This window comes from Macaca fascicularis, chromosome 6 (genome assembly GCF_037993035.2).
Source record: "Macaca fascicularis isolate 582-1 chromosome 6, T2T-MFA8v1.1".
Lineage (NCBI taxonomy): Eukaryota > Metazoa > Chordata > Mammalia > Primates > Cercopithecidae > Macaca > Macaca fascicularis.
Window position 1 is genome coordinate 144851564 of NC_088380.1, and position 12098 is coordinate 144863661.

At 45.0% G+C, this 12098-nt stretch overlaps 1 protein-coding gene across 2 annotated transcripts in view; it reads left to right on the top strand.

Annotated features, from left to right (window-relative positions):
* The first annotated feature begins 1148 nt into the window (after window positions 1-1148).
* KDM3B (lysine demethylase 3B) overlaps window positions 1149-12098 on the top strand; it is an 86665-nt gene continuing 75715 nt past the window's right edge. For both annotated transcript variants that reach the window (XM_005557901.4, XM_005557903.4), the window contains exon 1: window positions 1149-1455. In XM_005557901.4, the coding sequence (XP_005557958.1) occupies window positions 1264-1455 (192 nt within the window). In that variant the 5' untranslated portion in view covers window positions 1149-1263. The remainder of the gene's footprint in view (window positions 1456-12098) is intronic.

Consider the following 12098-nt stretch of genomic DNA (forward strand, 5'->3'; position numbering starts at 1 on the left):
GGGTAGGCACAGAACCTACTGCTCTTTCCTGTCTGTAGGGAAAATCAATGAAAAAAAGTCATTTTTAGAGCAACAGTCATGGGTTATTACTAGACCCTTTATCTTTTGTACTCGTTTTGTGTATACTCAGTCTCCGCATCCATGAGACCATGGAACGTGCTAGTCCCTGATATTGCCAACTTTACATGATTGAGGCAATTTCCTGTTGCTTATTGTGGGTAACAATCTAGCCAAAAATCTCAGCATCTCACTTTCTCTACAGGCTCCTTTTCTAATCAGGAGCTACCAGTCTCCCACACCTGTATTAAATGCATTCAGATACGAGTTACAGAATTTTCTTTGCCCCCAGCCCCACTAATTCCATGGTAAGATGGGGTGCTACTAAGAGAACCCCTTTACTGCTGGTCTATTTCCAGTTCCCCTAAGAGTTGAATGGAGAAACACGTAGACTTAATAACATTGGTAGACTAGGAAGGGGAAGAAGTTAGGTCGGTTTTAGGAAACACACCAAGATGGGGGGGGGGGCACGTTGGCTTTCAGTCAGTGGAAAGAGTGGTGTTATGCATCCAATGGAAGTAATACATTGGCCAATTGGAAAGGAACCTAAGAAATACTGGCAGTATAGAATGGTGCTGTTATGGGCCAATGAGAAGAAAGATATTGTGTCTCATGGACCAATGGGGAGAACATTTCCTGCAAGACAGCAGGTTGGGTGGCTCATATTTTCAGGATAGGAAATCAGTGGGGGTATTGGAGATACTAAATAGCTCAAAACATCCACTCTCTAGGTACCTTGCCCCTCACCCTCTTACCCCGTAAATGTCTTTGGCATCCGAGGAGAGCAAGCTAAAAAGCCCTCTCATATGTACGACTCCCTAAAGGAAGATTGAGACCAGGGATGGTGCCAGGGGGAAGCTGAAGGAACCGCCCACTTCCCTACCCCGGCCGAACCTGCAATTCCCCTCCCGACCGCAGGGGGCACTGCAGGCCCCGGGGAGATTGGGGCGGAGCGCTGCGAGGGGCCAGGAGCTGCCGCCCCGCTCCAGAGCGCGGGGGGCGCTGTGCGGGGCCCAGGCTGCGGCTCCGCTCCCGGCCACGGGGGGCGCTGCGCGGCGCCGGTGGTTGGTGGTGGCTGTTGGGGGGGGTGGGGGGGAACGGCGGCCGCGGGTGGTGCGGAGGGAGGCCTTGCGGGCGGATCGGGCGCTTGGCGGCGGAGGCGGTGGGAGGCGGCGGGCGGGAGCGCGGGTCAGGCCGGCCCCGGCGATGGCGGACGCGGCGGCCTCCCCGGTGGGCAAGCGACTGCTGCTTCTGTTCGCGGACACTGCGGCCTCAGCCTCGGCCTCAGTCCCCGCGGCGGCGGCGGCGAGCGGAGATCCGGGGCCTGCGCTGCGCACTCGAGCCTGGCGGGCCGGCACGGTGCGGGCCATGAGCGGGGCGGTGCCCCAGGACCTAGCGGTGAGTGGCGGCCGAGTCGGGCACTCGAGGCCGGGGCTGCGGGGCCTGCGGGCGGCCTCCCCGGGGGCCTTTGTGAGGGGGCGGTGGGATGGGGGTGACCCATTTCCGTGCCCCCGCATCTCCTTAGCGCCCCCCGCCGGCACCTCGGCACCCCGAGCTCTTGCCGGCATGGCTTCCGCGTCGGGGTATGCGCCCCTGTTACCCCCGGGGGGCGGCCAGGGCGCCCGGAGCTGCTGCTTGCAGCCGGCAGGCCCCGCCTCCTGAGCGACCCTTTCTCGGCGTTCCCCCCAACACGCCTTCGGAGCAGACTCTCGAATCTTGAGCTCCCGGGAGCCTCAGAGTTCGGCCAGTGTTGCCGCTGCCCTCTCGAAGACGCGGACCTGTGGTCCCCAGCCTCTCCCAGGAGACCTGCGCCCTGTTCCTTTTCTCCCAGAGCCCCAAGTGGGGCGGGAATGTGGGCAGTTATGGGAGGCACGGAGATTGCAGTTGGAGCTGGTCGGGGCTTTTTTATCTGGCAGTTACTTCCTCGTCTGAGCTGGGCTCAGCCTGGCTGTCTCCAGAAAGGCCAGCTCTCGGCACTGTCTCGAGCTCTCGTCTACTTACGCTTCTGGGTGACAGGAGCTGCAGTTGTGGCTGTTTTTGATAAGTTTGAGATCTTTCTTAGTAGCCGAACGGGGCTGCTGGGTAGTGCTTTTTGCTCCCAGCTCAGCTACTCCCCCCCAACCCGGGAGAGGTTTTGTTTTGAAACTTTGTGTTTGGGCTTGGCCCCTTTTGAATGCCTTGGTGAGTTTCGTGATTAAAGCTGTTCAGTCTTAGAACTTAACTAGCATTCGGGATCTTGATGTGTTATTCTCGTTAATGTGGCGGTAAAATATAGTGTTTGAGTTTTGGCAAGCCACTTTATTTCCTCATTTTGATAGGGGCCCTAGCTTCTCTGGTGATATAAGGCTGTGAAAAATGGTGTGTGTGCGTGTTGGGGCAGGGGGTGGTCTTTTGGAATGTAATAGATCAGCAAGCAGAAAGTAAATTTTCTTGATGAACTTGCTTCTGCAGATATAAACGGTAACGCAGTTTGTGAGATTTGGAAGTGATGTTGTAGGCTTCCGATGTTCATTTTTCTTCCTATTGATCAACGGTGTTAGACTGTCCTTTTTCACTAATACACAAGCTTTATGGATTTTTTTGTGCATGGCTTAGGCTTTGCTTCTGCTACTTGGGTTCATTTGCTTTGATCTTTCTTCATGCTGTGTAAGAAACGCTGCTAGGACATTTATGAGGCCTCAGTGGGGCAAATTTGCGAAGATATATCAGAAATATAAGGGGATGGAATGATGATTAAGACTGGGATTTGGATTCCTCTGCGCTTTCTTTAAAAGATGGCTGGGATGGGAAAAGAAGTGTCCATTTCAGATTGATTCTACTCCCGTCGAGGCAAAACATACTTTGACCTAAGGCCTAGTTTGCCCTAGATATTCATTGGGATTTTTTTCTGGTTCTTGCAATGGTCGTCTCGTTTCCTCCATCAGATGAATTGCTAATGAGCTCTGCACCTGAAATGGCTCCCCATTCACTTTGTTGTTTGCTGTGCTCCCTAAGGGCAGAGGTTTTTGAAGCTCACTTCCTTTCTGGACACCCACTAAGCTAAATACTGAATAATTTTACCACTGAGCCCACGGAACTGGGTTCTCAAACCAAGTAAAAAGTTGCAGTGATTCTTGGAAATTAAAGCAAAGAACATTACAACTATGTTGAGGTCTTGCATGGGGCTGTGTGAATATAGAAGCAAAGGCAGGTTTGTATTTTGAGAATACATTTATGCTCGTCTTACATGTATATCCAGGGACATAGATGATAAAACAGCCAGACCAAAACTCAGAGCCTTTAGATTTTTTCACCAGCTTGCAAAATTGTTCAAGAATTGCTGTTTTGTTGAGGTTCTATTAATGACAATGACCAGTGTAGGATGAGAACGGGCCGTTTTGTTTTTCTTTCTTATTAAAAGAGATTTCCTTTGGACCGTGGGCATGTGGACCTTTCCAATTTGCACCACACACGGTAGTAAACACAACTGTCTTCCAATCAAAAGTGTTCTTCCCGTACTCAAGGGTGGAGTTTGCAAGCAGCTGGCCTGTGATTGGGCAGATTTTCATTCAGTTATGTTTAAGATGTTTTCAGGCATGCTTGGTTTTGAGTAATGCCTAGCAGGGCGCCCCCTTTTAAGGATGAGTAATTGAGGGTTGGATGAATGAGTTTCTGAAGTGATTGAAAACACACTTCTCAATTTTAGACTCCACAAATATACTCTTTCTAAATACTTTTTGATTCAGATATCCTATAAAATATAGTACTGATCCATTTAATGAAACGTTTTTTGGAAAACAGTAACAAAGCTAAGTGCTACCTTAAGATGAGATATGAAATAAAGGAGTCAGGATCTGAGAGTTTTGTTGATTGAGAGTTTTGTTGGTAAGGGTCTCATAGGTGGACATCTTCACCAGCAAAAGCCATGCTGACAAATTATTCAGATGTTTAGCCAAGGCATGAAAACAGCTTTTTCCCCCTTTCTCATGGAATAGTAGTAGTTTTGTGTTTTAAAATGGGCCTTTTATTTTTTTTAGAATAGTTTATTGGGTTTTTATGCATTTATCTCTGGCTCTTTCCTAATCCGGTGTCCTCTTTGTGTTCCTAAGTCATTATTGGCTCATGTAAGTTGCAGAGACCTTGGGACTGTCACATCTGTGTGTATTGTAGATAAAACAGACCAAAAAATAGAAGAAAGAAACCCATGGATTTTCCTTTTTTTTGTTATAAAAGCAAAGCTTGTAATTTGCAAAATGTCAAACAAAGGTTTACACAGGAAAAACCAGCAATCTCTTTGCTCATCTTTCTTAATACTAATACAAAAACATGAAAACATTCAACCGTATACAGTTTCCTTTTTTTAGCAAATGGTGTCATACTGCACAATATTTACATCCTGCCTTTTTTTCTTTCATTTGACAGTGTACCATGGGGATCAATACTTACAGATTTTACTCATCATTTTTGGTAACTACCTTATATTCCATAGAATGGATGTACCATAATTTATTCAGTTATTCCTCCTGTTAATGGACATTCAGGTTATCTCAAGTTTTTTTTGGCAGTATAGACGGTGCTGTCATTAATATACTTGTATACACATTTTTATGTAATCTAGGTTTTATTTCTGTAGTTTAGCAATCCAGGATTGAAATTGTTCTGTTAAGAAGTATATGTATTTTTTATTTTATTACATAATGCCAGGTTATTTTCCAGTAGGTGTATAGCATTTCCTACTCCACCAACAATACTCAAAGTGCTTGCTTGTTTCTCTTTACCCTTGCCATCACTGGTGTCATCAATCTTTCGTTTTTGCCAATCTGATGGGTGAAAAACAGTATCCATGATTTTCATGACTATTTGTCCTTTTTTTCCATGTGTACTGGCTTTTTCATTTATTTGTTACTTATGGATATCTTTTGCTCATTTGAGAAAAATAGGAGTTGTCTTATCACTCTCTGCAAGTTCTGTGCATGCATATTAACTCCTTCACCTGCTCAATGGGTTGTATTTTGTTTCATTTGTCTCTTGACTTTTTTTTTGTTTTGTTTTGAGACAGAGTCTCGCTGTGTTACCCAGGCTGGAGTGCAGTGGCTCCATCTCAGCTCACTGCAACCTCTGCCTCCTAGGTTCAAGCGATTCTCCTGCCTCAGCCTCCCGAGTAGTTGGGACTACAGGCACATGCCACCATGCCCAGCTAATTTTTTGTATTTTTAGTAGAGACGGGGTTTCACCATATTGGCCAAGATGGTCTCTATGTCCTGACCTTGTGATCTGCCCACCTCGACCTCCCAAAGTGCTGGGTTTTACAGGTGTGAGCCACCGGGCCCGGCTTCTTGAGTTTTTTAATGGGTTGCTTTGCCATATAGAAAAATAAGAATTTTATGTTATCAGAATTATCGGGCCTCTTTTTGTTTCTTTGTTTTGTTTTTGAGACAGAGTCTTGCTCTGTCTCCCAGGCTAGAGTGCAGTGGCATGCTTGCAGCTCACTCCTGGGCTAGAGTGATCCTCCCAGGGACTACAGGCATGCGCCACCAGGCCTGGCTAACTTTTGTATTTGTTGTAGAAATGGGGTTTCACCATGTTGCCCAGGCTAGTCTGGAACTCCTGGGCTCAAGCAGTTGCCTGCCTCAGCCTCCCAAAGTGCTGGGATTCCAAACATGAGCCACTGCGCCTGGCCTGACTTTTCTTAATAGTTTAGGATTACTTGACTGGGAAGGAATCCCCATCTTGAACCTGTATAAATATACTTTAAAAAACTTTTTTTTTTTTTTTTTTGAGACAGGGTCTCTCTGTTGCCCAAGCTGGAGTACTATGACACAATCACAACACACTGCAGCTTCGACCTCCCTGGGCTCAGGTGATACTCCCGCCTCAGCCTCCCAAGTAGCTAGAACCACAGATGCCCACTACCACGTCTGGCTAACGTTTATATTTTGTATAGAGGTAGGTTTTGTCATGTTGCCCAGGCAGGTCTTGAACTCCTGGGTTCAAGCAATCTGCCTGACTCGGCCCCCTAAAGTGTTGGGATTACAGGCGTGAGCCACTATGCCCAGCCAACATTCTTGTTTATTTTTACCTTTAGATTTTTGGTCCATCTGGAATTTATTTTTTATTTTTATTTATTTATTTATTTTGAGACGGAGTCTCACTCTGTTGCCCAGGCTGGAGTGCAGTGGTGTGATATTGGCTCACTGCAACCTCTGCCTCCTAGGTTCAACCAATTCTTCTGCCTCAACCTCCCAAGTAGCTGGGACTACAGGCATGCACGAGATCGGGTTTCGCCACGTTGGCCAGGCTTGTCTCGAAGTCCTGACCTCAGGTGATCCACCCACGTCAGCCTCCTAAAGTGCTGGGATTACAGGTATGAGCCACCGTGCCTGGCCTGTAATTATTTATTTATTTAGAGACAGAATTTCATTCTTATCACCCAGGCTGGAGTGCAATGGTGTGATCTCGGCTCACTGCAACCTCTGCCTCCTGGGTTCAAGCGATTCTCCTGCCTCAGCCCCCCCAAGTAGCTGGGATTACAGGCGCCCACCACCATGTAATTTCACCATGTTGGCCAGGCTGGTCTCGAACTCCTGACCTCAGATGATCTGCCTGCCCCGGCCTTCCAAGTGCTGGGATTACAGGTCTGAGCCACTGTGCCCAGCGGGAATTTTTTTTTTTTTTTTTTTTTTTTTTGGGAGACGGAGTCTTGCTTTGTTGTGCAGGCTGTAGTGCAGTGGCACGATCTCAGCTTACTGCTGCAACCACTGCCTTCCAGATTCAAGCGATTCTCCTGCCTCCAGTCCCAGTGGCTGGGATTACAGGCATGCGCCACCACACCCAGCTAGTATTTTTTATTTTTTAGTAGAGACAGGATTTCGCCATGTTGGCCAGGCTGGTGATCCACCCGCCTTGGCCTCCCAAACTGCTGGGATTACAGTCATGAGCCACTGCGCCCGGCCCTTTTTTTTTTTTTATTTTAATGGTTTTATCTGTCACCCAGGCTGGAGTACAGTGGTGCAGTCATAGCTTACTGCAACCTCAAATTTGTGGGCTCAGTTGGTCCTCCTGCCTCAGCTTCCTGAGTAGCTGGGACTACAGGTATACAGCACCATTCTCAGCTTTTTTGTTTGTTTGTTTGTTTTTGAGACACAGTCTTACTGTGTCACCCAGGCTGGTGTGCAGTGGTGCAGTCTTGGCTCACTGCAACCTCCACCTCCAGAGTTCAAGATATTCTCCTGCCTTAGTCTCCTGAGTAGTTGGGATTACAGGCGTGTGCCACCATGTCTGGCTAATTTTTGTATTTTTAGTAGAGACAGCGTTTCATGATGTTGGCCAGGCTAGTCTTGAACTCCTGACCTCAGCTGATTTGCCTATCTCAGCCTCCCAAAGTGCTGGGATTACAGGTGCGAGCCACCGTGCCCCTGTGCTTTTTTTTTTTTTTTTTTTTGGTAGAGATTGGGTCTCACAGTTTTGCCCAGGCTGGTTTCAAACTCCTGGCCTTAAGTGATCACCGCTCGGCCTCCCCAAGTGCTAGGATTACAGGCATGAGCCACTGCACTTAGCCTGGAATATTTTTGTAATTGGCAAGTGAGATGAGGGACCTAATTTTTTTTTCTGCTGAGTGACCAATTGTGGCGACACTAATTTTTTTAGGTAAACCATTCTTTTTCTTTCTGTACGTATAATTAAATAATGCTGTAAATGTAGTATCACTTGGTTTTGAATGTGTATCATAGTTATCTCATGTATCCAGAAGTTACCAGAGAAGTGAAAGCATATATGCCCTATTTTTTTTAGTCCCTTAATCTTTCATCTCTATTTCAAGGAAAGACAGATTCTAAAATACTCCCTTCCTTTGATTAGAGATAATGTAATAATTGTAGCAATGTCTAGGCTAGTACTATGTTTCTTCTATCTGAGAGTCTTCCAGGAGGAGTGACAGTGTATCTGCCTTCTGTTTTTACACCTCCCCACCCAACCTTTCCTCTGTCTCAGGGTGGGGTAGGTAACTCTAAAATACCTATTTTGTTTCTAAATAATGTAATAATTATAGTCAGGTCCAGGACAGTATTATATTTACTGTATTTCCAGTATACAATTCGCTACCTGTGGTCAAACATAGAATTTCAGCCCTAGTTGAAATGGGAGTTTGTGGCTTTTAAAATGTTTGTGTCCTTTTATTACTTATAATTCCAAAAGTTAAAACTCTGAGTGATATCTTGATACTTATGCTCTGTTTATTAATGTAAATAGAATATGTTTTTGTGAATCTGTGTATGGTGTAGAGAACTTTAAATAAAAATGACATTGTACTTTTTGACATTGAGTATATACCATTTAATTGTGAGCCCTTCTAAGCACACTCATCACCTTAACTCTCCCCTTACAGCAGCAGGTCTGTTTTTGAAACACTGAGCCATGGTTGAGTTTTTCAGACTCTCAAGCACTTTATATAGTTGATTTAAAAAAAAAAAAAGATTGTCTCTGTGTGTGTGTGTGTGTGTGTGTGTGTGTGTGAATCTTAATAGTTCTATTTCTTTTTTTTTTTTTGAGACGGAGTCTCACTCTTTCACCCAGGCTGGAGTGCAGTGGCACAGTCTTGGCTCACTGCAACCTCCGCCCCCCGGGTTCAAGTGATTCTCCTGCCTCAGCCTCTCAAGTAGCTGGGATTACAGGCAAGTAGCTGGGATTACAGGTTCCTGCCACCACACCCAGCTAATTTTTATATTTTTAGTAGAGACAGGGTTTCACCATGTTGGCCAGGCTGGTCTTGAACTCCTGACCGCAAGTAATCTGCCTGCCTTGGCCTCCCGAAGTGCTTATATTACAGGTGTGAGCCACTACGCCCAGCCATTAATTTCCCATTTGTTTCTAAGGGACTTGCTTCACTAAGTCCCCACCTGCCAAGAGTTCATTCTCTTTTTTTTTTTAATACACCGCTTCCTGGGTCTCTTCTCCAACTTGTTCTAGTTTATTTATTTAGTTCCCCCTCCACCAACAGACTCAAAATGGTGGGTAAGAAACATGGCATTTTCTGTTGTGATTTTCTTTGCAACAGCTGGGGTGGGTTCTATAGGCTTTGCTTCCACAAGGCCTGGGGGACGCAACACCTGTTGTTGCTTCTCAGTTTTCCACTGCCTTTGACAGGTTAGTGGTTTTTAAGCCCTTTCCACTGTACCATCCCTACTGCCCCTGGTGCGAAAGCATCATCTTTTGCTCTTGATCTCTAGGTGAGTAAAAACTGCCTGATTAGTAATGATTCAGATAGTGTGACCTCTTTGAGTTTGGCAAGGGCCGAAACTCCTTTTTTTTTTTTTCCTTTTTTCACGACTTCAGAGGTAATCAGGCTCTAGGGGACTGATTCTCTCTAACCGAACTCTGGAGACTGAATTGTAAATCCATATGCAAGGTTATTAATTTACAGTGGGAGGTATACCTACCCAGAGATCTGCATACAGCCCCTTCCTGCTCTGCTGTAGAGACCAAATTACTGGTAAGAAGGGTCTTCAATGTGCAAAGAATTGGACAAGGGAAGTTGGGTGTTGCCAAAAGGCTGTTTAAAGCAAGCAGCCTTGATTTTAGTGATCCTCCACTTTTCTAGTATTTTCTGGCTTTCATTGCTTTGTTCCCTCTTTAACCTTTTCTTTTAATGCTGTCATCCATTGAAATCCTATACAGAGAAAAGAAAACCTGCTTATCCTTCAGGCCCATGCATCCTGGGAGCTACAAACCCTATAAAGCCTTTCCGATTCCCCAGCATGTTGTTTTTATTCTTTGTTCCTTTAGCACTTTGTGGAGACCACTTTTTGGAATATTTATTGTAGTTTTTCTTGTTATAGATATGTGTAGCAAGATGTATAGCTTGTGAAGAAGTTCAGGAAACGCCACCCCAAAATGTGCTGCTTTGGATCTCAAACTGAAGGCACTTGGGGAGCAGCAGATGGAGGGCTGTCTCTGAGCTTACTTCATCTACCTAAAGACACATCCTCCAAGAGGAACTCTAGGCCGGGCGCTGTGGCTCACGCCCGTAATCCCAACACTTTGGGAGGCTGAGGTGGGCAGATCACTTGAGGCCAGGAGTTCAAGACCAATCTGGCCGACATGACAAAACCCCATGTCTGCTAAAAATTACAAAAATTAGCCGGGCGTGGTGGCGCACGTAATCCCTGCTACTCGGAGGCACAAGAATGACTTGAACCTGGAAGGCAGAGGTTGCAGTGAACCAAGATTGCACCACTGCACTCCAGCCTGAAAGAAACCAAAAAAAAAAAAAAAAGAAGGAACGCTATTGTCATGAATCTCTTCCCTGCTAACCTTATCAACCAGGGCAGATTAATTCCTATCACAGGAGATGAGACTGGAGGTCTATACCACATGCAGACAGGCAACTTTAGCTGTCAACCTGTTCTTCTGAGGACCCATTGATTTTTTTCCCAAAAATCATTAAGCCAGGTTCAGTGGTGTGGACCTATAGAGAAGATCACTTGAGCCCAGGATTTTTTTGTATACACACACACACACACACACACACAATATCTTAAATAAGTGAATAATGTATGTGGTTTACTCTCCCCTAAGTTGCCTATGAGAAATATAGAAATGTAATTATTTCTGTAATTTTATATTATTATATAATTATTTCTATAATTTTATAATTATATAATTATATAAAAACTATTTCTATAATTTCTTTAGAAATACAAGAAAGCTTCTCAGTCTCACTGGGTTCTGGGTATTTACTTTTCCTTCTTGTGATGCCCCCTACATGTAACAAATTTGTATTATTTTTCTCTCCTTAAACTGCTGACTGTTAATCACCTAACCTTCAGAAGGTAGAGGGAAAGTCTTCCATCCTCCACACTTGCTTATCTGTTCTACTAGACTGTAAATTCATGGAGGTCAGGAAACATGGATTTTTCTCTTTTTTCTCTTCTTTTCTCTAACCACTCTGTCTAAAAAAAGTAGAACATTTTGAAGCCCCTATTAGGCTGATGTTCACTTCCGATTTATTACGGAATTTCTACTCTGCGGCCCCGTTATCTTTATAATCTTTCAATTTTTTTCTTTTACATGTTTTTATTGATATGGACTCACTACTAATTTTTTCATCTTGATATTGGAGTCACATTTGGGACTCCAATCCAAGGTACACTTGCCTTTGGTTTTGTGATTTGCGTCCGGGTTGTTTTCTTAGATTTGAAACATTTGGTGTTTTCTTTTTCTAATTCTAAAGTAATGCATGTCCATTATACAAAATGTAGAAATTATTATTTTTTTTTTTTGAAACGGAGTCTCGCTGTGTCTCCCAGGCTGGAGTGCAATGGTGTGATCTCGGCTCACTGCAACCTCCGCCTCCTGGGTTCAAGTGATTCTCCTGCCTCAGCCTCCTGAGTAGCTGGGACTACAGGCTCCCGCCACCACACCCGGATAATTTTTTGTATTTTTAGTAGAGACGGGGTTTCACCGTGTTAGCCAGGATGGTCTCAATCTCCTGACCTCGTGATCCGCCCGCTTTGGCCTCCCAAAGTGCTGGGATTACAGGCATGAGCCATCGCGCCTGGCCTCATACTGCATTTTTAATTTTTAATTTTGCTTTTTCATTTAATGTGGCAGTTATTTTCTTTATTTTTCTTTTTCTTTTTTCCTCTTTTTTTTTTTTTTTTTTTTTGAGATGGAGTCTCACTCACTCTGTCGCCCAGGCTGGAGTGCAGTGGCACGATCTGTGCTCACTGCAACCTCCATCTCCCGATTTCAAGTCATTCTCCTCCCTCAGCCTCCCAAGTAGCTGGGATTACAGGTGCTGTGCCACCATGCCCGGCTAATTTTTGTATTTTTAGTAGAGATGGTGTTTCGTCACGTTGACCAGGTTGTTCTCGAACTCCTGACCGTAAATAATCTGCCTGCCTCAGCCTCCCAGAGTGCTGGGATTACAGGTATAAGTCACCACACTCAGCCTGTTATTTTCCTTTTTTACTAAAAATTATTCGTTTTATGGGTGATTTTAATTTTCTTGGTGCTCTTCTGTATTTTCCACTGGTAATTCATGTATTGCTTTTATAACCCAAAAG